Below are 25,328 nucleotides of genomic sequence, written 5' to 3'. Positions count from 1 at the left end.
TCATCCTCCTCAGTCATGAGATAAGAACTGTAGGAATCATAATTATCAAAGAGTAGACAGTTGTACCATGTAGCATGAGACAGAAGGATACAATGACATGACACACAGTGTCTTGTGAAAATAGTCTAGAAGGAAATGTCCATAAGACACTGAGCAGATCAAGAACTCACAAACCTAGCACACTAGGAAAAGAAAACTCTTTTACATTAACCTTGGTAATTTAGCTAGGAAATGAAACATGCCTAATGTGATTATCACCTATTTATTAACATAAACAATAACAAGGAAAGGATGCTGTATGTGAGGACAGCAGCCCCTCAGCAGGGTATAAAAGGGGATGGAGGCAGGCAGACTCCCACTTCCAAACCTTCCAACCTATCTTCTTGTAAACCCATCCAGAACCTCCACCTCTGACACCATGGTCAGCTCCTGCTGTGGCTCTGTCTGCTCTGAGGAGGGCTGTGGTCAAAGCTGCTGCCAGCCCAGCTGCTGCCAAACCACCTGCTGCCGCCCCAGCTGCTGTGTGTCCAGCTGCTGCAGACCCAGCTGCTGCCGCCCCAGCTGCTGTGTATCCAGCTGCTGCAGGCCTCAGTGCTGCCAGTCTGTGTGCTGCCAGCCCACTTGTTGCCGTCCTAGCTGCTGCATTTCCAGCTGCTGCAGGCCCAGCTGCTGCCGCCCCAGCTGTTGTGTGTCCAGCTGCTGCAGGCCCCAGTGCTGCCAGTCTGTGTGCTGCCAGCCTACCTGCTGCCGCCCCAGCTGTTGCCGCCCTTGCTGTGGTAGTTCCAGCTGTTGTGTGTCCAGCTGTTGCAGACCCCAGTGCTGCATCTCCAGCTGTTGTCGCCCCATCTGTTGCCAGACCACCTGCTGCAGGACCACTTGCTGCCGCCCAGCCTGTTCTAGTGGTTCTTGCTGCTGAGCACCTTCATCCAGTCTCCTGCTCGTCATCACACATAGTTCCTAATGTAGTCCATGTGTGTTCTGAGTCCCAAGAGGCTCATTCTAAAGCCTCTGATACAAATGAGATTGATTTGGACAACAACTATTTGCCACACTCCAGCCTGCTTAGTATCTGTTTAAAATGAACACATTTGAGCATTCTAATCTCTCATAAAATGTGTTCTGTGCTATATTAAAAAAACAAACATCCTAATAATAAATTAAAAGTTTAAAGGTACATAAGTAAAATGTCATTATGGCTCCTTATTTTTCTTGCTGAAATTGTCTTCAATTGCCCTTTAATGTCTTGGTAAGCTGAGAGTTTATTGGGTCACACAGGGAACAGTCATACGACTGGGTTTTTAGATCTCATGACAAGAACTATTCTAGCATAGCTACTTTTCTGTACTTTTGGATTATTTTTCCCCCTTTATGTGTGATGAGAGACCAAATGAATCTAGAGTACTAATCAATAGTTAGGCTATACTCTCTGAACATGTAGCATCTAAAACACCACATTAATTTTATAAATTAAAACGTGTTATCTGTTTCTGTGGAATCAGGCACAGTCAGGCTACATTGTCTGTGTCACACAGCTTCAGGAAAGGTGCCATCTGGCACTGGGGTCTCTTGTTATAGCCAACCTGGAAGGGTCCACCTCCATGTTCACTTCTGTGGTCACAGAGAACATTTGCTTTCTTAACAGCATTGTGGTGAGAGCCTCTTGTCTCCTACACAGTAGCTGGATTTTTCAAAGAGCCAAATTAGGGGTACTCTGCCTCCGGGTAGAATATAATTTCAAGCAAGAGGGGGAAAGTACAAATTTTATAACATTTCTATAAAACTACACTATTCTGTTTATAGAATAATTATAGGGCTAAGAGACCCACAGCCAAATGTTTGGTGGAGCTCAGGGAACCCCGCGGAAGAGGGGGCAGAAGAATTTTAGGAGCCAGAGGGATCAGAGACTCCAGGGGAGCATGACCCACAGAATCAAGTAAGCAGGGCTCTTAGAAGCTCACAGAGACGGACAGAGCAATCATGAAGCCTTAATGGGTCTGTGCTAGGACCTCTGCATATATGCTGTGATTATTTTGTTTGGGGATTTTGTGGTACTTCTAACAATGGCAGTAGGGGTGTCTCTGATTCTTTTGACTGTTTTAGGACCCTTGTCCTCCTACTCCCTTTGTCTCATCCAGCTTTGACCCGAGGCGGTTTATTCCCAGTCTTATTGAGTTGTGCCATGTTCAGTTGATATCCCTGGGAAGGATGCTCTTTTCTGAAGGGAAATTGAGGAGGAGTGGGTCGGGTGGAGAGGAGAAGTGCTGGGGACCCTGGTGGATTGAGGAAGGGAAGAATGTGGTTGGAATATATTTTATGAGAGAAATATGTAAAATTTCAATAATAAATCCCCCAGAAAGAAGAAAGAAAGAAAGAAAGAAAGAAAGAAAGAAAGAAAGAAAGAAAGAAAGAAAGAAAGCAAAACAAAGACTAGCCTGAGTCCTGAGGCAGTGAGGCAGTGAGGCAGTGAGGCAGTGATTCCTCAGGGTTTAGTGGTTAGGATATGGTCAAGACATATGCAGCCATTATGGGAGGTGAGTGTCTCCTTTGACTTAACTTTAGGCTACACTTCCTTAAGAGCTATTGTGCAAATGGACACTTACATTTCTAGTATATGCATCTTTTATATTAATAAAGATTGTTTCCAAGCAGATGAACTGAAATCTTTAGCTAGGTTTAAACAGCAAGATTTGATTAAGCAATGAAAATATTTTAAGAGCAAGAAGGAATCAATTAATGTTTGGGGCATTTTCATTATTTCTAATATACCTATTACTCTTAAGACTGATAATACTGCTTAATATATATGAATATATAAATATATATTCAATATATTCATTTAATATATTCATTCATTGCACATTCATTCATTTAATATAGTCATTATTCCATAATGGAGCTTATTTTTAATTATTACAAAATTGATTGTATTGGAAATATGTGACTTTCCACTAGACAAACTTATTGTATTCTATGCATAGATCATGAGGTTATAAATAAGACTGTTACTCATGTAATTATCCATTTTAGCTATAGACAAGACTCATACCAAGAATTTATGGGAAAAATAATTGTATATACTAACACGATGCCTGACAAAATATAATCTCAGCCTGTGCCAGGCTTTGGAAAGATACCATCTAGCTCCTAGATGCCAAATACAGTTTTCTTCAGTCCTTCCTAACTGCACTGATGTTATAATAACTGGCTTCTTTCATTAGGATATTCTAAAAAGATGAAAAAAGTTTAAAGGGAGAGAAATTACTCAAGACATTAAACCCCACACAATGCAAGTCCAGCCCTGGTTGATATTACACAGTTATGCTGCATTACAGTGCCATCAATCATCCATTCCGTTTGCTAGACTCCCAGGGCAAGGTTCAGCGAGGAGTATGTACAGTGATGTGTGCCCATGTAGCGCTTCCTCTCTAATAACCCAGGGCGGCATCTGTAGCAATGTCTCCCTGGGCTTCAGTTCCACCATCAGTGCTGTGGGTCTGTTAGTCTGCAATGCTTCAAGCTCAGTGCTTCCAGTTCAGGGAAATTCCCTCTGTGGTTCACATGCCACTAAATGAAATGTAACTGATTTTTCAAGCTCTCCTCTGAACAGAAACAGTTATGTGATGTGGAAGATTTAAGGAGGAGGGTTTTGAGTTTTGGTGGGCACTGGAATAAATGGAAGAACTTAATAAACTTCTGACACATAGGGTCTATTACAGACCTGTCAAGTGGACAACTATCTTGGAAAGGACTTGAGCAAAGGCAGTATTTGACCCTTCCTAAATGATTCAATCATGTGCCTAACTCATTTGGTAGCTGTTATTGTTTACAGATGGAAAGGAAAGTGTACTCCATTCTTTCAGTTGTTGACAGTGTACCTGACTTTATTCTCAAATGTAGTTTTCAGTATTGGGTTGACCACAGGCCCTTACATATGCTAGAAAAGTGTTTAACAACTGAGCTATAGCCCTCACTGCAAGAAGATTCCTTAATCTCCCTGAACCTACAGAGAAACCACTACTCTAATAACCTTTTTGTCACTCGGCTGCTGTGATGCAGCATATCGAGCAAGCATTTTACCACCACGGACACATAAATCTTTAAATCTTTCACTTTCTTTAGCACAGCAGAAAAAAGCCTAAAGTAAAAGCTTGATAATTAAGACTTTGCTTAGCAAGCCAATGAGATGAAAGTCTTTCAGTGAGATTTGTCTTTAAATGATCCCAGTGATGACATCATTAACAGCTAGTCTCTGTTTCTTCAGCCTAAGGCAAAAAGAGAAGACAGAGCATTTCCATATCAGAAACTCTAATCACCTAGTCAGGGGGATGGGGAATTTATACCCTTGAAGTCTCTATTCTGACCGCAGTATGAACAGTTGCAAGCTAACATCTTCTCATCTAAACAGCAATCAACTCCTTGTTACATTATTCTTAAAGGAAAACTGTAAGTTATCAGTCCAGTCCATCACTTAAACCATGGAGCAGGAGAGTCCTGTGTGTCTACAAGACCCAAGGCCTCAACAAACACAGAAAGGCTGGGGGAAGCTAGACCATTGGTTCCCAACCTTCTAATGCTGCGTTCCTTCAATAGAGTTATGTATGTTGTGATGACCCCCCAACCATAAAGTTATTTTCATTGCTACTTCATGATTGTAATTTTCCTGCTGTTATGAATAGTAACATAAATATCTGTGTTTTCTGATATATTAGGCAACCGCTATGAAAGATGACCTCCAAACGAATCACAGCACACAGGTTGCAACTATTGAGCCAGAGCAAGAGGAAATGACATGAGGTCTAATAGGAGTTCTGACATTTTGAAACAGAGATGATATGGCTGGCAGGATCAGTAACAGGCAGAAGACTAAAGAATAAGGCCAAAGGGCAAAACTTAGGGACATTCATTTTATGGTTTGACTCTGCTCTGCAGGCAAATTCTTTCGGAAAAAAAAGAAGAAGAAGAAGAAGAAGAAAAAGAAGAAGAAGATGAAGAAGGAGGAGGAGGAGGAGGAGGAGGAGGAGGAGGAGGAGGAGGAGGAGGAGAAGAAGAAGAAGAAGAGGAGGAGGAGGAGGAGGAGGAGGAGGAGGAGGAAGAAGAAGAAGAAGAAGAAGAAGAAGAAGAAGAAGAAGAAGAAGAAGAAGAAGAAGAAGAAGAAGAAGAAGAAGAAAGAGATGAAAAAAATAAGAGAAGAAAAGAGAAGAGAAGAAAAGAAGAAGAGAAGGAGGAAGAGAGAGAGAGAGGGAGAGAGAGAGAGAGAGAGAGAGAGAGAGAGAGAGAGAGAGAGAGAGCGAGCTACATTTTACCATCTAGCTTACTATCTGGAGGTTATTCTGTTTCCAGTTTAAAAATAAAATCTGGAAACTGGACAATAGTCTACACAGGGAGGTGTCTGAGGTCTAACCTTGACTCACCTGAGTCATTATGATGGGCCATTAAATTAATGTAGCTTCATCCTCCTCAGTCATGAGATAAGAACTGTAGGAATCAAATTACCAAAGAGTAGACAGTTGTACCATGTAGCATGAGACAGAAGGATACAATGACACGACACACAGTGTCTTGTGAAAATAGTCTAGAAGGAAATGTCCATAAGACACTGAGCAGATCAAGAAATCAAAACCTAGCACACTAGGAAAAGGAAACTCTTTTACATTAACCTTGATAATTTAGCTAGGAAATGAAACATGCCTAATGTGATTATCACCTATTTATTAACATAAACAATAACAAGGAAAGGATGCTGTATGTGAGGACAGCAGCCCCTCAGCAGGGTATAAAAGGGGATGGAGGCAGGCAGACTCCCACTTCCAAACCTTCCAACCTATCTTCTTGTAAACCCATCCAGAACCTCCACCTCTGACACCATGGTCAGCTCCTGCTGTGGCTCTGTCTGCTCTGAGGAGGGCTGTGGCCAAAGCTGCTGCCAGCCCAGCTGCTGCCAAACCACCTGCTGCCGCCCCAGCTGCTGTGTGTCCAGCTGCTGCCGCCCCAGCTGCTGTGTATCCAGCTGCTGCAGGCCTCAGTGCTGCCAGTCTGTGTGCTGCCAGCCCACTTGTTGCCGTCCTAGCTGCTGCATTTCCAGCTGCTGCAGGCCCAGCTGCTGCCGCCCCAGCTGTTGTGTGTCCAGCTGCTGCAGGCCCCAGTGCTGCCAGTCTGTGTGCTGCCAGCCTACCTGCTGCCGCCCCAGCTGTTGCCGCCCTTGCTGTGGTAGTTCCAGCTGTTGTGGATCCAGCTGCTGCAGACCCAGCTGCTGCACTTCTAGCTGCTGCCGCCCCATCTGTTGCCAGGCCACCTGCAGCCGCCCAGGCTGTTGTGTGTCCAGCTGTTGCAGACCCCAGTGCTGCATCTCCAGCTGTTGTCGCCCCATCTGTTGCCAGACCACCTGCTGCAGGACCACTTGCTGCCGCCCAGCCTGTTCTAGTGGTTCTTGCTGCTGAGCACCTTCATCCAGTCTCCTGCTCGTCATCACACATAGTTCCTAATGTAGTCCATGTGTGTTCTGAGTCCCAAGAGGCTCATTCTAAAGCCTCTGATACAAATGAGATTGATTTGGACAACAACTATTTGCCACACTCCAGCCTGCTTAGTATCTGTTTAAAATGAACACATTTGAGCATTCTAATCTCTCATAAAATGTGTTCTGTGCTATATTAAAAAAACAAACATCCTAATAATAAATTAAAAGTTTAAAGGTACATAAGTAAAATGTCATTATGGCTCCTTATTTTTCTTGCTGAAATTGTCTTCAATTGCCCTTTAATGTCTTGGTAAGCTGAGAGTTTATTGGGTCACACAGGGAACAGTCATACGACTGGGTTTTTAGATCTCATGACAAGAACTATTCTAGCATAGCTACTTTTCTGTACTTTTGGATTATTTTTCCCCCTTTATGTGTGATGAGAGACCAAATGAATCTAGAGTACTAATCAATAGTTAGGCTATACTCTCTGAACATGTAGCATCTAAAACACCACATTAATTTTATAAATTAAAACGTGTTATCTGTTTCTGTGGAATCAGGCACAGTCAGGCTACATTGTCTGTGTCACACAGCTTCAGGAAAGGTGCCATCTGGCACTGGGGTCTCTTGTTATAGCCAACCTGGAAGGGTCCACCTCCATGTTCACTTCTGTGGTCACAGAGAACATTTGCTTTCTTAACAGCATTGTGGTGAGAGCCTCTTGTCTCCTACACAGTAGCTGGATTTTTCAAAGAGCCAAATTAGGGGTACTCTGCCTCCGGGTAGAATATAATTTCAAGCAAGAGGGGGAAAGTACAAATTTTATAACATTTCTATAAAACTACACTATTCTGTTTATAGAATAATTATAGGGCTAAGAGACCCACAGCCAAATGTTTGGTGGAGCTCAGGGAACCCCGCGGAAGAGGGGGCAGAAGAATTTTAGGAGCCAGAGGGATCAGAGACTCCAGGGGAGCATGACCCACAGAATCAAGTAAGCAGGGCTCTTAGAAGCTCACAGAGACGGACAGAGCAATCATGAAGCCTTAATGGGTCTGTGCTAGGACCTCTGCATATATGCTGTGATTATTTTGTTTGGGGATTTTGTGGTACTTCTAACAATGGCAGTAGGGGTGTCTCTGATTCTTTTGACTGTTTTAGGACCCTTGTCCTCCTACTCCCTTTGTCTCATCCAGCTTTGACCCGAGGCGGTTTATTCCCAGTCTTATTGAGTTGTGCCATGTTCAGTTGATATCCCTGGGAAGGATGCTCTTTTCTGAAGGGAAATTGAGGAGGAGTGGGTCGGGTGGAGAGGAGAAGTGCTGGGGACCCTGGTGGATTGAGGAAGGGAAGAATGTGGTTGGAATATATTTTATGAGAGAAATATGTAAAATTTCAATAATAAATCCCCCAGAAAGAAGAAAGAAAGAAAGAAAGAAAGAAAGAAAGAAAGAAAGAAAGAAAGAAAGAAAGAAAGAAAGAAAGAAAGCAAAACAAAGACTAGCCTGAGTCCTGAGGCAGTGAGGCAGTGAGGCAGTGAGGCAGTGATTCCTCAGGGTTTAGTGGTTAGGATATGGTCAAGACATATGCAGCCATTATGGGAGGTGAGTGTCTCCTTTGACTTAACTTTAGGCTACACTTCCTTAAGAGCTATTGTGCAAATGGACACTTACATTTCTAGTATATGCATCTTTTATATTAATAAAGATTGTTTCCAAGCAGATGAACTGAAATCTTTAGCTAGGTTTAAACAGCAAGATTTGATTAAGCAATGAAAATATTTTAAGAGCAAGAAGGAATCAATTAATGTTTGGGGCATTTCCATTATTTCTAATATACCTATTACTCTTAAGACTGATAATACTGCTTAATATATATGAATATATAAATATATATTCAATATATTCATTTAATATATTCATTCATTGCACATTCATTCATTTAATATAGTCATTATTCCATAATGGAGCTTATTTTTAATTATTACAAAATTGATTGTATTGGAAATATGTGACTTTCCACTAGACAAACTTATTGTATTCTATGCATAGATCATGAGGTTATAAATAAGACTGTTACTCATGTAATTATCCATTTTAGCTATAGACAAGACTCATACCAAGAATTTATGGGAAAAATAATTGTATATACTAACACGATGCCTGACAAAATATAATCTCAGCCTGTGCCAGGCTTTGGAAAGATACCATCTAGCTCCTAGATGCCAAATACAGTTTTCTTCAGTCCTTCCTAACTGCACTGATGTTATAATAACTGGCTTCTTTCATTAGGATATTCTAAAAAGATGAAAAAAGTTTAAAGGGAGAGAAATTACTCAAGACATTAAACCCCACACAATGCAAGTCCAGCCCTGGTTGATATTACACAGTTATGCTGCATTACAGTGCCATCAATCATCCATTCCGTTTGCTAGACTCCCAGGGCAAGGTTCAGCGAGGAGTATGTACAGTGATGTGTGCCCATGTAGCGCTTCCTCTCTAATAACCCAGGGCGGCATCTGTAGCAATGTCTCCCTGGGCTTCAGTTCCACCATCAGTGCTGTGGGTCTGTTAGTCTGCAATGCTTCAAGCTCAGTGCTTCCAGTTCAGGGAAATTCCCTCTGTGGTTCACATGCCACTAAATGAAATGTAACTGATTTTTCAAGCTCTCCTCTGAACAGAAACAGTTATGTGATGTGGAAGATTTAAGGAGGAGGGTTTTGAGTTTTGGTGGGCACTGGAATAAATGGAAGAACTTAATAAACTTCTGACACATAGGGTCTATTACAGACCTGTCAAGTGGACAACTATCTTGGAAAGGACTTGAGCAAAGGCAGTATTTGACCCTTCCTAAATGATTCAATCATGTGCCTAACTCATTTGGTAGCTGTTATTGTTTACAGATGGAAAGGAAAGTGTACTCCATTCTTTCAGTTGTTGACAGTGTACCTGACTTTATTCTCAAATGTAGTTTTCAGTATTGGGTTGACCACAGGCCCTTACATATGCTAGAAAAGTGTTTAACAACTGAGCTATAGCCCTCACTGCAAGAAGATTCCTTAATCTCCCTGAACCTACAGAGAAACCACTACTCTAATAACCTTTTTGTCACTCGGCTGCTGTGATGCAGCATATCGAGCAAGCATTTTACCACCACGGACACATAAATCTTTAAATCTTTCACTTTCTTTAGCACAGCAGAAAAAAGCCTAAAGTAAAAGCTTGATAATTAAGACTTTGCTTAGCAAGCCAATGAGATGAAAGTCTTTCAGTGAGATTTGTCTTTAAATGATCCCAGTGATGACATCATTAACAGCTAGTCTCTGTTTCTTCAGCCTAAGGCAAAAAGAGAAGACAGAGCATTTCCATATCAGAAACTCTAATCACCTAGTCAGGGGGATGGGGAATTTATACCCTTGAAGTCTCTATTCTGACCGCAGTATGAACAGTTGCAAGCTAACATCTTCTCATCTAAACAGCAATCAACTCCTTGTTACATTATTCTTAAAGGAAAACTGTAAGTTATCAGTCCAGTCCATCACTTAAACCATGGAGCAGGAGAGTCCTGTGTGTCTACAAGACCCAAGGCCTCAACAAACACAGAAAGGCTGGGGGAAGCTAGACCATTGGTTCCCAACCTTCTAATGCTGCGTTCCTTCAATAGAGTTATGTATGTTGTGATGACCCCCCAACCATAAAGTTATTTTCATTGCTACTTCATGATTGTAATTTTCCTGCTGTTATGAATAGTAACATAAATATCTGTGTTTTCTGATATATTAGGCAACCGCTATGAAAGATGACCTCCAAACGAATCACAGCACACAGGTTGCAACTATTGAGCCAGAGCAAGAGGAAATGACATGAGGTCTAATAGGAGTTCTGACATTTTGAAACAGAGATGATATGGCTGGCAGGATCAGTAACAGGCAGAAGACTAAAGAATAAGGCCAAAGGGCAAAACTTAGGGACATTCATTTTATGGTTTGACTCTGCTCTGCAGGCAAATTCTTTCGGAAAAAAAAGAAGAAGAAGAAGAAGAAGAAAAAGAAGAAGAAGATGAAGAAGGAGGAGGAGGAGGAGGAGGAGAAGAAGAAGAAGAAGAGGAGGAGGAGGAGGAGGAGGAGGAGGAGGAGGAGGAGGAGGAAGAAGAAGAAGAAGAAGAAGAAGAAGAAGAAGAAGAAGAAGAAGAAGAAGAAGAAGAAGAAGAAGAAAGAGATGAAAAAAATAAGAGAAGAAAAGAGAAGAGAAGAAAAGAAGAAGAGAAGGAGGAAGAGAGAGAGAGAGGGAGAGAGAGAGAGAGAGAGAGAGAGAGAGAGAGAGAGAGAGAGAGAGAGAGAGAGAGAGCTACATTTTACCATCTAGCTTACTATCTGGAGGTTATTCTGTTTCCAGTTTAAAAATAAAATCTGGAAACTGGACAATAGTCTACACAGGGAGGTGTCTGAGGTCTAACCTTGACTCACCTGAGTCATTATGATGGGCCATTAAATTAATGTAGCTTCATCCTCCTCAGTCATGAGATAAGAACTGTAGGAATCAAATTACCAAAGAGTAGACAGTTGTACCATGTAGCATGAGACAGAAGGATACAATGACACGACACACAGTGTCTTGTGAAAATAGTCTAGAAGGAAATGTCCATAAGACACTGAGCAGATCAAGAAATCAAAACCTAGCACACTAGGAAAAGGAAACTCTTTTACATTAACCTTGATAATTTAGCTAGGAAATGAAACATGCCTAATGTGATTATCACCTATTTATTAACATAAACAATAACAAGGAAAGGATGCTGTATGTGAGGACAGCAGCCCCTCAGCAGGGTATAAAAGGGGATGGAGGCAGGCAGACTCCCACTTCCAAACCTTCCAACCTATCTTCTTGTAAACCCATCCAGAACCTCCACCTCTGACACCATGGTCAGCTCCTGCTGTGGCTCTGTCTGCTCTGAGGAGGGCTGTGGCCAAAGCTGCTGCCAGCCCAGCTGCTGCCAAACCACCTGCTGCCGCCCCAGCTGCTGTGTATCCAGCTGCTGCAGGCCTCAGTGCTGCCAGTCTGTGTGCTGCCAGCCCACTTGTTGCCGTCCTAGCTGCTGCATTTCCAGCTGCTGCAGGCCCAGCTGCTGCCGCCCCAGCTGTTGTGTGTCCAGCTGCTGCAGGCCCCAGTGCTGCCAGTCTGTGTGCTGCCAGCCTACCTGCTGCCGCCCCAGCTGTTGCCGCCCTTGCTGTGGTAGTTCCAGCTGTTGTGGATCCAGCTGCTGCAGACCCAGCTGCTGCACTTCTAGCTGCTGCCGCCCCATCTGTTGCCAGGCCACCTGCTGCCGCCCAGGCTGTTGTGTGTCCAGCTGTTGCAGACCCCAGTGCTGCATCTCCAGCTGTTGTCGCCCCATCTGTTGCCAGACCACCTGCTGCAGGACCACTTGCTGCCGCCCAGCCTGTTCTAGTGGTTCTTGCTGCTGAGCACCTTCATCCAGTCTCCTGCTCGTCATCACACATAGTTCCTAATGTAGTCCATGTGTGTTCTGAGTCCCAAGAGGCTCATTCTAAAGCCTCTGATACAAATGAGATTGATTTGGACAACAACTATTTGCCACACTCCAGCCTGCTTAGTATCTGTTTAAAATGAACACATTTGAGCATTCTAATCTCTCATAAAATGTGTTCTGTGCTATATTAAAAAAACAAACATCCTAATAATAAATTAAAAGTTTAAAGGTACATAAGTAAAATGTCATTATAGCTCCTTATTTTTCTTGCTGAAATTGTCTTCAATTGCCCTTTAATGTCTTGGTAAGCTGAGAGTTTATTGGGTCACACAGGGAACAGTCATACGACTGGGTTTTTAGATCTCATGACAAGAACTATTCTAGCATAGCTACTTTTCTGTACTTTTGGATTATTTTTTCCTTCCTTTATGTGTGATGAGAGACCAAATGAATCTAGAGTACTAATCAATAGTTAGGCTATACTCTCTGAACATGTAGCATCTAAAACACCACATTAATTTTATAAATTAAAACGTGTTATCTGTTTCTGTGGAATCAGGCACAGTCAGGTTGCATTGTCTGTGTCACACAACTTCAGGAAAGGTGCCATCTGGCACTGGGGTCTCTTGTTATAGCCAACCTGGAAGGGTCCACCTCCATGTTCCCTTCTGAGGTTCCAGAGAACATTTGCTTTCTTGACAGCATTGTGGTGAGAGCCTCTTGTCTCCTACACAGTAGCTGGAGTTTTCATAGAGCCAAATTAAGGGTACTCTGCCTCCGGATAGAATATAATATCAAGCAAAAGGGGGAAGTACAAATAGTGATATTCTACAAAAATTTTACAAAATTTCTGTAAAACTACACCATTCTGTTTATAGATATCTATTAGAGGGCTAAGAGACCCACAGCCAAATGTTTGGTGGAGCTCAGGGAACCCTGCGGAAGAGGGGGCAGAAGAATCTTAGGAGCCAGAGGGATCAGAGACTCCAGGAGAACATGACCCACAGAATCAACTAAGCAGGGCTCTTAGAAGCTTACAGAGACTAACAGGGCAACCATGGAGCCTTAATGGGTCCGTGCTAGTATGTCTGCATATATGCTGTGATTATTTTGTTTGGGGGTTTTGTGGTGCTTGTAACAATGGCAGTGGGGGTGTCTGTGATTCTTTTGACTGTTTTAGGACCCTTTTCCTCCTACTCCCTTTGTCTCATCCAGCTTTGACCAGAGGCGGTTTATTCCCAGTCTTATTAAGTTGTGTCATGTTCAGTTGATATCCCTGGGAAGGATGCTCTTTTCTGAAGGGAAATTGAGGAGTGGATCAGGTGGAGAGGAGAAGTGCTGGGGACCCTGGTGGATTGAGGAAGGGAAGAATGTGGCTGGAATATATTTTATGAGAGAAAAATGTAAAATTCCAATAATAAATCCCTCAGGAAGAAAGAAAGAAAGAAAGAAAGAAAGAAAGAAAGAAAGAAAGAAAGAAAGAAAGAAAGAAAGAAAGGAAGGAAGGATGAAAGAAAGAAAGAAAGGAAGAAAGAAAGAAAGAAAGAAAGGAAGAAAGAAAGGTGGGAGAGACGGTAGGAAGGAAGGAAGGAAGAAGAAAGAAAGAAAGGAAAGAAAGAAAGAAAGAAAAGAAAAGAAAAGGAAAGAAAAGAAAAGAAAAGAAAAGAAAAGAAAAGAAAAGAAAAGAAAGGAAAGGAAAGGAAAGGAAAGGAAAGGAAAGAAAAGAAAGGAAGGAAGGAAGGAAGGAAGGAAGGAAGGAAGGAAGGAAGGAAGGAAGGAAGCAAAACAAAGACTAGCTGGAGTCCCGAGGCAGTGAGGCAGTGATTCCTCAGGGTTTAGTGGTTAGGATATGGTCAAGACATATGCAGCCATTATGGGTGGTGAGTGTCTCCTGTAACTTAGCTTTAGGCTATACTTCCTTAAGAGCTATTGTGCAAATGGACACATATATTTCTAGTATATGCATGCTTTTACATTAATAAAGATTGTTTCCAAACAGATGAACTGAAATTTTTATCTAGGTTTAAACAGCAAGATTAGATTAAGCAATGAAAATATTTTAAGAGCAAGAAGGAATCAATTAATGTTTGGGGGCATTTCCATTATTTCTAATATACCTATTACTCTTAAAACTGATAATACTGCTTAATATATATGAATATATAAATATATATTCAATATGTTCATTTAATATAATCATTCATTTCACATTAATTCATTCAATATATATTCATTAGTATTTAATGGAGCTTATTTTTAATTATGAGAAAGTTGAATGTATTGGAAATATGTGACTTTCCACTAGACCAACTTATTGTATTCTATGTATAGATCATGAGGTTATAAATACGACTGTTACTCATGTAATTATCAATTTTAGCTATAGAGAAGACTCATACCAAGAATTTGTGGGAAAAATAATTGTATATACTAACATGATGCCTGACAAAATATAATCTCAGCCTGTGCCAGGCTTTGGAAAGATACCATCTAGCTCCTAGATGCCAAATACAGTTTTCTTCAGTCCCTCCTAGCTGCACTGATGTTATAATAACTGGCTTCTTTCATCAGGATATTCTAAAAAGATGAAAAAAAGTTTAAAGGGAGAGAAATTACTCAAGACATTAAACCCCACATAATGCAAGTCCAGCCCTGGTTGACATTACACAGTTCTGCTGCATTACAGTGCCATCAATCATCCATTCCGTTTGCTAGACTCCCAGGGCAAGGTTCAGCGAGGGCTATGTACAGTGATGCGTGCCCATGTAGCGCTTCCTCTCTAATAACCCAGGGCGGCATCTGTAGCAATGTCTCCCTGGGATTCAGTTCCACCATCAGTGCTGTGGGTCGTTAGTCTGCAATGCCTCAAGCTCAGTGCTTCCAGTTCAGGGAAATTCCCTCTGTGGTTCACATGCCACTAAATGAAATGTAACTGATTTTTCAAGCTCTCCTCTGAACAGAAACAGTTATGCGATGTGGAAGATTTAAGGAGGGGGGTTTCGAGATTTGGTGGGCACTGGAATAAATGGAAGAACTTAATAAACTTTTGACACATAGGGTCTATTACAGACCTATCAAGTGGACAACTATCTTGGAAAGGACTTGAGCAAAGGCAGTATTTGACCCTTCCTAAATGATTCAATCATGTGCCTAACTCATTTGGTAGCTGTTATTGTTTACAGATTGAAAGGAAAGTGTACTCCACTCTTTCAGTTGTTGAGAGTGTACCTGACTTTATTCTCAAATGTAGTTTTCAGTATTGGGCTTGACCACAGGCCTTTACACATGCTAGAAAAGTGTTTGACAACTGAGCTATAGCCCTCACTGCAAGAAGATTCCTTAATCTCCCTGAACCTACAGAGAAACCACTCCTCTAATAACCATTTTGTCACTCGGCTGCTGTGATGCAGCATATCGAGCAAGCATTTTACCACCACGGACACATAAATGTTTAAATCTTTCACTTTCTTTAGCACAGCAGAAAAGCCTAAAGTAAAAACATGCTAATTAAGACTTTGCTTAGCAAGCCAATGAGATGAAAGTCTTGCAGTGAGATTTGTCTTTAAGAGATCCCAGTGATGACATCATTACCAGCTAGTCTCTGTTTCTTCAGCCTAAGGCAACAAGAGAAGACAGAGCATTTCTATATCAGAAACTCTAATCACCTAGCCAGGGGGATGGGGAATTACACCCTTGATGTCTCTATTCTGACCGCAGTATGAACAGTTGCAAGCTAACATCTTCTCATCTAAACAGCAATCAACTCCTTGTTACATCTTCCTTAAAGGAAAACTTGTAAGGTATCAGCCCAGTCCATCACTTAAACCATGGAGCAGGAGAGTCCTGTGTGTCTACAAGACCCAAGGCCTCAACAAACACAGAAAGGCTGGGGGAAGCTAGACCATTGGTTCCCAACCTTCTAATGCTGCGATCCTTCAATGGAGTTATGTATGTTGTGATGACCCCCCAACCATAAAGTTATTTTCATTGCTACTTCATGATTGTAATTTTTCTGCTGTTATGAATAGTAACATAAATATCTGTGTTTTCTGATATCTTAGGCAACCCCTATGAAAAATGACCTCCAAACGAATCACAGCACACAGGTTGCAATCATTGAGCCAGAGCAATAGGAAACGACATGCTGTCTAATAGGAGTTTTGACATTTTGTAACAAAGATGATATGGTTGGCAGGATCAGTTATATGCAGAGGACTAAAGAATAAGGCCAAAGGGCAAAACTTAGGGACATTCATTTTATGGTTTGACTCTGCTCTGCAGGCAAATTCTTTGGAAAAAAAAGAAGAAGAAATATTAAAAAGAAGAAGAAGAAAAAGAAGAAGGAGAAGAAGAAAAGAAAAGAAAAGAAGAGAAGAGAAGAGAAGAGAAGAGAAGAAGAAGAGAAGAAAAGATGAAGAGGAGGAGGAAGAGAGTGCAACATTTTACCATCTAGAGCTTACTATCTGGAGGTTATTCTGTTTCCAGTTTAAAAATAAAATCTGGAAACTGCATCATAGTCTACTCGGGGAGGTGTCTGATGTCTAACCTTGACTCACCTGAGTCATTATGATGGGCCATTAAATTAATGTAGCTTCATCTTCCTCAGTCATGAGATATGAACTGTAGGAATCATAATTACTAAAGGGTGAACAGTTGTACCATGTAGCACGAGACAGAAGGACACAATGACACGACACATAGTGTCTTGTGAAAATAGTCTAGAAGGAACTGCCCATAAGACACTGAGTAGATCAAGAGCTCACAAACCTAACACACTAGGAAAGAAAACTCTTTTACATTAACCTTGATAATTTAGCCAGGAAATGAAACATGCCTAATGTGATAATCACCCATTTCTTAACACAAACAATAACAAGGAAAGGATGCTGCATGTGAGGACAACAGCCCCTCAGCAGGATATAAAAGGGGACATGGACAGGAAGACTCCCACTTCCAAACCTTCCAACCCATCTTCTTGTAAACCCACCAAGAACCTCCACCTCTAACACCATGGTCAGCTCCTGTTGTGGCTCTGTGTGCTCTGAGGAGGGCTGTGGCCAAGGCTGCTGCCAGCCCAGCTGCTGCCAGCCCACCTGCTGTAGGACCACCTGCTGCCGCCCCAGCTGTTGTGTGTCCAGCTGCTGCAGACCCCAGTGCTGCCAGTCTGTGTGCTGCCAGCCCACTTGCTGCCGTCCTAGCTGCTGCATTTCTAGCTGCTGCAGACCCAGCTGCTGTGTGCCCAGCTGCTGCAGACCCCAGTGCTGCATCTCTAGCTGCTGCCGCCCCACCTGCTGCGTTTCTAACTGCTGCAGGCCTTCTTGCTGCAGTCCCAGCTGCTGTGTGTCCAGCTGCTGCAGGCCTCAGTGCTGCCAGTCTCTGTGCTGCCAGCCTACCTGCTGCCGCCCCTGCTGTGATAGTTCCAGCTGCTGTGGATCTAGCTGCTGCCGCCCCACCTGTTGCATTTCCAGCTGCTGCCGCCCCAGCTGCTGCAGGCCCAGCTGCTGTGTGTCTAGCTGCTGCAGACCCCAGTGCTGCATCTCTAGCTGCTGTCGCCCCACCTGTTGCCAGACCACCTGCTGCAGGACCACCTGTTGCCGCCCAGCATGCTCTAGTGGTTCTTGCTGCTGAGTACTTTCACTCACAGTCTTCATTGTTCATCACCCCCCATTTGTGATGTAGACCATAAGTGAGTTGAATCCCAAGATGTCAATCAAAGGCTCTATTCCAACTGATGATGATTTTGGCCTCCACGTATACTGTCTCTACTCCTATTAATTATCTGTCTCTGAAACACTACAAGTTTACATTTTCTCCTAAATCTGTAAAGTTTGGCCTTATCCCCATGGACGAATTTGTTCTTTACCATATTCCTAAAAATGGACATTCTCTTATATATTAAATAAATCTGAATTTTGTAGGCACACAAATGTATATCTCGTCTCATTATTTGTCCTCTCGCATTATTTTCCTCATCTATCAAGTTCTGAAGCTGATTTCTAAGTACAAAAACAGCACATGAACTCAGGTGTGCCAATACTGCCCACATGGCACAGCTCCTCCTATACAGATAGATGTGAGACCCTGAAAGGCAGTCTGGTTTCTGGTTGAGCTAGGTTTGAGACCCTGGTGACCCCGCAGGGGATAATTCTGTAAGAAACGGTCAGCATTTTACCATGCTCCTGGACACCAGGCCCCTGACATGAGGCCACAGCTCTTCATAATTCTGTGGCCATCAGTCACGTAAGGGAAACGCCCCAAAGCCCTTCTACAGGTAGAAAATGTAGCCTCAAGACAGAGCTTCATTTTAATGGAGTACCGAAAGGTCTGAAGGGTTTAGCCAATAAACTCCCCTTCCCAGAAACTCCTCCTTGCAAACGGTATTTAATTTCAAGCCCACCCTGAGAAAGGGGGTAGAGTTTTATTCAACACAACTCTCTGCCATGACAACCTATAGGAGGAACAACAATACAAACTAACCAGTACCCCCAAAGCTCATGTCTCTAGCTGCATATGTAGCAGAGGATGGCCTAGTCGGCCATCAGTGGGAGGAGAGGCCCTTGGTCTTGTGAAGCTTCTATGCTCCAGTATAGGGGAATGCCAGGGCCAGGAAGCAGGAGTGGGTGGGTTGGGGAGCAGAGGGAGGCGGGAGGGTATAGGGGATTTTAGGAGAGGAACCTATGAAAGGGGATAGCATTTAAAATATAAATGAAGAAAGTATCTAATTTTTAAAAAAATGCCAAAACACACACACACACACACACACACACACACACACACACACACACACACACACAGGAGCCAGCAGCTAATCTCTAGCAGAAAGCCTCTCTGTGCTCCCAGACATGGCCTCCACCAAGACAAACCACCCTGCTGAGCAAGCCAAAGGCTCTCTCCTCCTCACGGGATCCAGCAAGAGCTTCTCTCTTTCCCTTTAGACAGGCTAGCTCCAGCCTGCGGCCCCCACTGTTCTCAGCTCTTCCTCGGCATCCAGTGGCGTCTGGGAGTCTGAGAACCTGATGTCCTCAACCCCTGTGCAGCTCTGAGGACCCCCGAGCCAAACTCCTGTGTCACAAGTCTCCAGCGGCCGAGCCCTGGGGCAGACACGGGCCACCATTTAACCCACACTCATAGAACAAATGCACGGTCCCCTGTGCTGAGAACTTTCTCTGGTTGAAGAGGCAGCAGTAGGTAGGAGACTGAAGAGCCTTGGCACTGAGTTCTTGCAGTGAGGGGGTAAGGTGAGCACAAGCCTTTACTCACTCAGTCAAATGACCATGCATCCCACAGCTTTCCCTGGGTCTTCGGTGCCATGAAACCCAGCTGCTACTGGAGGTGTTCTGCTCACACCTGTCCTGCTGACTTATGTCACTCCCTAAGTTCACCTCAGTGCTTCCTTCTAAAGGAGGTTGTGTTAAGAGTCAATAAAAGCAGCAACTGAAGCAGGAATTTTGTTCTATTTTTTTTAATCCAATATATTTTGATTATGGTTTTCCCTCTCCCAACTCCTCCCAGATCCTTCCCAACTCCCCACCCATACAACAAATGCAGATGAATTACACAGTAAGTTTGTGGATATTATATAAAGATAATTTTTAAAGATAAAACACCCTATACTATCTTGAGCAGGCAACCTTAAAATTTGCCACCAGTTGCTATCACATATCTAGTACTTCAAAATGTGTGTAATGCTTCATCCTCAAGCCACTTGCTTCCAACCAACAGCAAATGGCAATATTCATTGGTGAACTGACAGGAGATTGAAGCTCTCCTGTTGGTAGCCAGCTCTGTCCTCCAGGGTTTTTCTCTATCATTGGCTTTCCATGAGCTTATACTAAGTGGGAGAGATTCCTGTGCCAAAACAAACAAACAAACAAACAAACAAATCTACCAGATACCAGCCTTGCCTCAGCACCTGGCAAAGACTGAGTCTCTTGCTTCAGCTGCTTTAAGGAACTGAACACTCTCAGCCACAGCATAAATAATGACACATGTGATCATGGAACCGGATCCTTTAATGTGGTCTCCTCACATATAACCCCAATGCCAACTGACACCTTCCGGGAAACGTTGGAACACACCAGGAAGAATGGCTGCACCTGACTGATGATGTACAGAAGCTGTGAGATAATGAATGCATGCTGGTTTTTTGTTGCTACATTTTAAGGAAATAAAAGAGATGTAGATTACCAATCCGCATTTGTCTGGTCCCATTCAACTCATGGAAAGGGAAGAAAGAAATCAGACTCCAAGGAGAAACAGATATGTTGGAATAGATGTATTCGTAAGCTCTCAAGACTCAGCAGGCTGTTTCCTTGGTGGTGTGGGGACTCTGTTAACTAAGGTGGTGTGGAAAAAGCTGGCAGTGGGGTGAAGAGCATCACAGAGAAATGTAGCAGTCAAGTCACTGGTGCTCAAGCTTTGATGGCAAATATTACAGTAGACTGGAGCTCTTCAGGAAGAAAGGGATAAGATCACAGACAGCCCAGGTGAACCACATAACGATCAGAGTTAATGTAAGTCAGTGTGGAGCACTGTATGGGGACAATTAAGAGTTTTTGGAGTTGCTCATAATTCAAAATAGGCAGCCAAAATTGGCATGGCTCTGGGTTTTCATAAGTATATGTTACTAAACCTACATGAAAATTTATCTCGTGGGGCTGGTGAGATGGCTCAGTGGGTAAGAGCACCCGACTGCTCTTCCGAAGGTCCAGAGTTCAAATCCCAGCAACCACATGGTGGCTCACAAGCATCTGTAATGAGATCTGACGCCCTCTTCTGGTGTGTCTGAAGACAGCTACAGTGTACTTACATGTAATAAATAAATAAATCTTTAAAAAAAAGAAAAGAAAATTTATCTCGTAAGGGAGTTTAATAATAAACGAATAAGAAAATATGTTGATATGCTTTATTTAATTGGAAGAATACGACCCTTATTCTATACTTTACTCTTGATTTATTTCTCTAATCTCTGGACCATATATATACATGTGTATATATATATATATATATGTATATATATATATATATATATACCTATATATACATATATATATATACACATGTGTATATATGTATATATGTGCACACACATATGTATATATATGCATATATATGTACACACACACACATATATATACATATATGTATATATACACACATAAACATATATATATATATATATATATGTATGGAGCCATCTAGGTTAGGCTAAGGCTAGCAGGTGGCCTTCCAGAAGGTTGTATTTTTGCAAAGTCTGCAATGAGGGAGCTCAACGGCAAGGCTCCAAAGAGACTTTATCTCAGGATACTAGCCCATCCTATAGATCAGATTCCTGCAGATCAACATAAAGATGAACTTCCATGAATTAATCCTATTTAGATGAATTAATGATTCTATAAAATTCCTGATTTGATTAAAATAATTTTAGGGAGAAAGTTTTAAGAGATGGTCTTAGGTGCTTTGCTAGAAAGATGTAACAAAGTTAGAATCAAGAATAGAATGTGCCCACTCCAATATAGTAAGTGAAGGCTGCACAATAAGGAATACAATGAGCTTTCATAATTAGACTTAAAAGAGAAATAGACTTGGGACAAACTTGTGTTCAAGAGAAAACACTTAGGTCCAAGGATAAAGTCACAGGTGTGCACTATGATAAAAATAAGGCCATATAAAAAGCTATTGCTTTGAATTTATAATGAGCATATTAAACTGAAACACTGATTTGAACATAGTATCAACATCCTTCTATAACTCCCATTTTATGTAACATTTTATCTCTGAGGTAATTTTCTAACAAACTTTTTTTCTAAGAGTTATAAAAAGACCAGAGAAAAGAAATAACGTTGTTGGTCAACTGGTTTGGCTTGGGGAGCTCTGCCACATCCATCCATCCATCCATCCATCCATCCATCCATCCATCCATCCAAATGTATATGTCTGTTTGTCTGTACATATGCAAGTAGGTATATGTATATGTATGTAAGCATGCATAAATACTTGTGGAGTGTGTAAGACAGGTAATTTGACCCAATAAAAAATGTGAATTTGTTAATGTGTAAATCAGAATGTGAGTGAAAATGTAAATGTACGAATGTATATGTGTCTTACATAATTGCCTTTATAAAGCATCTTAATTCTTTTCCTTTCCTTTCTCTCTGGTTCACAAATTATCCATCCAGACCAATGAAGGGCTTCTGGCTGTTTGGTCAGAGAAGGAGGAATAGCCAACAAATCTTTTACCTAATCACCCTGCTCTTAGCAACAAGTATCAGTAGATCCAGAGTAGCTTAAAGTCAAAATTGGTATATGTTATTATAGAAAGCAACCCTACTCTTTTGTAAGACCAAATTCTGCACCCCACCAACGCTGTCCCCACTCAGGTGCTTCAGAGGACCCAGCCTGGGGCTGGTCCCCGGCATATGTGTGTGTGTATGTGTGTGTGTATACATACATGTCTGTATGAGGGTATTGTATCTCCTGGAGTTATAGACAGTTGTGAACTGCCATGTGGGTGTGAGTCAAACCCAGGTCCTCTAGAAGAACAGCCTCTGCTCTTTACCATTGAGCCATCACTCCAGCCCCAAGACCTAAATAAGTCAACACCAAAAGATCCAACCAACAAATGGGTAAATTATACAAAACATCATTTCAAAGAGAAAAATCATAGAGGACCACTAAAAACATAGATGATGACTGAATATTTTAAACCATCAGGGGAATGTAAATCATACTATATTGAAATTCCACCATATCTATCATCGTGTAAACAGAAAAAAAATGGTAGAATGGATACAAAGGAGTAGAACCCTTATACCCTGCCAGTGTGAGTGTAAACTGATCCCTATGGAAATCAGTTCAGTTTTCTCAAAAGCTAGTAGAGCTTCCAGATGATCTGACTATGCTATTCCTGGATGTGCACAGAAGGGCACTGAAGGCCACACACACTCAAGATGCCACAAAACCATGATTATGGGGAGCTACTTACTATAGTCAAGTCCTAAAATAAGCCCAGTATGTATGAGCAGATGCACACAATGGAGAATTCTTCTCCCAGCAAGAAAAAAAAATGAAATCCTGCCAGTTGCAGAAATAAGAGCATAGCACCTCATGTTATGCAAAATAAATGAGCCCCAGGAAGAGTGTCATGGGATGTTGTCTCGTATGTATGAAATTTACCCCCCCCCCAAAAAAAGGACTGAAAAAGTAGGAAAATTGAGCTGGAAAAGGATTAGGGTCATTAGGAGGGCAGAGAGGGGATGACTGTCAGGGAGGGTAAGCCAGGACACCTGAGATAGGACCACTTTCTGTACACATGAAAGACCCACTATGCTGTCAAATCATTCAATACTAAGTGAAAACATTCTGGATTTTTTTTTTTTAATTCAACCAAAAGACTGAAAACGGCTAGTGTAACACAACTGTACAAATACTGGACCTATATCTACAGGTTCATGAGGTAGATCAAGGCAGTAAGCAGCAGTCCTGAGATCAGGCCTCCACACTGTACAGTCATCGTGTGGTCTTGGTATGGGTGCTGGGTGACACAGGGATAGGGATCAGGAATCCTTGAGTTGCTTCAGACTCAAGGCTGCCTCGGACATGGACTTGAAGAAGTTACTTGGGTATTTCAATGTGAAAGATCACACCAGGCAAAGAGAACGCCATTGGGGAACACAATGAGCAGAACAGCATAGGAGACAAGTAGCTCCCGTGACACCCATGGACTCAGGACAGTCACCATGACACCCTTCTTTTTGAGAGGAAGTATGGGATGGCATGTGATCACAACTCTATTTCACTGCTTGAGCTCTGTGCTCAGTGGCTTCACTATCCTTCCTACAGACCACTCTTACACTAGAGGTGGTCAGGGAGATGTGTGTGCTTGCCATATGAGATCTTACTATGTAGGAAGATGAATACAGAGGGAACAGAGATGACAAACCTGAAATCATCTGCTGCACTCTTAGCATTGTTAGAAATGAGCAAAATAAGTAGAAGAGATGAGACATACATATCCTTTTATGCTTTTAAAGCTATGATTTATTTAAGATATGAGGGGAGTATGTTTTTGAAAATGGGGAAGGAAACAAAGTATGGGGATGAGATCTGTTTACAGATTTCACACACACACACACACACACAAATCCATCTTGTGTTCATTGACAAAGACACAGGGACAAGACAATGTAGTTAGAAGGTTAAAAATCAATATGTTAAGAGAGAAGCTTTGACTGGCCTCGTGGGCTTGCATTCACATATGGTCTACATCAGGAATGCTGGATGGTGAAGAACAGGACACTGTGGGTGAGAAACCTCAGCAGCAAGAACCACTAGAGCATGATGGGCGGCAACAAGTGGTCCTGCAGCAGGTGGTCTGGCAACAGGTGGGGCGGCAGCAGCTAGAGATGCAGCACTGGGGTCTGCAGCAGCTGGACACACAGCAGCTGGGCCTGCAGCAGCTGGGGCGGCAGCAGCTAGATCCACAGCAGCTAGAACTACCACAGCAGGGGCGGCAGCAGCTGGAGATGCAGCACTGGGGTCTGCAGCAGCTGGACACACAGCAGCTGGGCCTGCAGCAGCTGGGGCGGCAGCAGCTGGAAATGCAACAGGTGGGGCGGCAGCAGCTAGATCCACAGCAGCTGGAACTACCACAGCAGGGGCGGCAGCAGCTGGAAATGCAACAGGTGGGGCGACAGCAGCTGGGGCGGCAGCAGGTGGGCTGGCAGCACACAGACTGGCAGCACTGGGGCCTGCAGCAGCTGGACACACAGCAGCTGGGGCGGCAGCAAGGTCTACAGCAGCTAGAAATGCAGCAGCTGGGGCGACAGCAGCTGGGGCGGCAGCAGGTGGGCTGGCAGCACACAGACTGGCAACACTGGGGTCTGCAGCAGCTGGACACACAGCAGCTGGGCCTGCAGCAGCTGGACACACAGCAGCTGGGGCGGCAGCAGGTGGTCCTACAGCAGGTAGTCTGGCAGCAGCTGGGCTGGCAGCAGCCTTGGCCACAGCCCTCCTCAGAGCAGACAGAGCCACAACAGGAGCTGACCATGGTTTTAGAGGTGAAGGTTCTTGGTAGGTTTATAAGAAGATGGGTTGGAAGGTTTGGAAGTGGGAGTCTCCCTGCCCACATCCCCTTTTATACCCTGCTGAGGGGCTGTTGTCCTCACATGCAGCATTCTTTCCTTGTTATTGTTTGTGTTAATAAACATGTGGTTATCAAATTAGGCAAGTTCCATTTCCTGGCTAAATTATCAAGGTAGATGGAAAACACAGTTTCTTTTCCTGGGTTAAGAGTCACCATCAGCTCTGGATGAAGCATCTCCTAAGTCTTTCCTGCCTCAATTTCTTCCAACTGTCACATGATCTTGTGTGTCTAGTCACT

The 25,328-nt window shown here is 42.8% G+C and overlaps 5 protein-coding genes across 5 annotated transcripts; 4 read left to right on the top strand and 1 right to left on the bottom strand.

Moving 5' to 3' along the window:
- The first annotated feature begins 353 nt into the window (after nucleotides 1-353).
- Nucleotides 354-1,172, top strand: Krtap4-13 (keratin associated protein 4-13). The gene has a single exon (NM_027087.3). The coding sequence runs from the start codon at nucleotides 419-421 to the stop codon at nucleotides 914-916; it is 498 nt and encodes a 165-aa protein (NP_081363.1). The 5' UTR covers nucleotides 354-418; the 3' UTR covers nucleotides 917-1,172.
- Nucleotides 1,173-5,803: 4,631 nt separating this feature from the next.
- Gm11554 (predicted gene 11554) lies at nucleotides 5,804-6,580 on the top strand. Its single transcript, NM_001099313.2, has one exon. It carries the CDS (start codon nucleotides 5,865-5,867, stop codon nucleotides 6,435-6,437), a length of 573 nt encoding a protein of 190 aa, NP_001092783.1. The 5' UTR covers nucleotides 5,804-5,864; the 3' UTR covers nucleotides 6,438-6,580.
- Nucleotides 6,581-11,317: 4,737 nt separating this feature from the next.
- Nucleotides 11,318-12,186, top strand: Gm11569 (predicted gene 11569). The gene has a single exon (NM_001099312.1). The coding sequence runs from the start codon at nucleotides 11,379-11,381 to the stop codon at nucleotides 11,919-11,921; it is 543 nt and encodes a 180-aa protein (NP_001092782.1). The 5' UTR covers nucleotides 11,318-11,378; the 3' UTR covers nucleotides 11,922-12,186.
- A 4,710-nt stretch (nucleotides 12,187-16,896) lies between these two features.
- On the top strand, nucleotides 16,897-17,575 carry Gm11596 (predicted gene 11596). The gene has a single exon (NM_001099311.3). The coding sequence runs from the start codon at nucleotides 16,958-16,960 to the stop codon at nucleotides 17,573-17,575; it is 618 nt and encodes a 205-aa protein (NP_001092781.1). The 5' UTR covers nucleotides 16,897-16,957.
- A 6,417-nt stretch (nucleotides 17,576-23,992) lies between these two features.
- Krtap4-9 (keratin associated protein 4-9) lies at nucleotides 23,993-25,050 on the bottom strand. Its single transcript, NM_001085548.2, has one exon. It carries the CDS (start codon nucleotides 24,993-24,995, stop codon nucleotides 24,261-24,263), a length of 735 nt encoding a protein of 244 aa, NP_001079017.1. The 5' UTR covers nucleotides 24,996-25,050; the 3' UTR covers nucleotides 23,993-24,260.
- Between the last annotated feature and the right edge of the window lie 278 nt (nucleotides 25,051-25,328).

Source organism: Mus musculus, chromosome 11 (genome assembly GCF_000001635.26).
Source record: "Mus musculus strain C57BL/6J chromosome 11, GRCm38.p6 C57BL/6J".
Taxonomy (NCBI): Eukaryota; Metazoa; Chordata; class Mammalia; order Rodentia; family Muridae; genus Mus; species Mus musculus.
The sequence above is the reverse complement of the archived record's forward strand: the minus strand, read 5'-3'. Positions and strand labels throughout refer to the sequence as shown.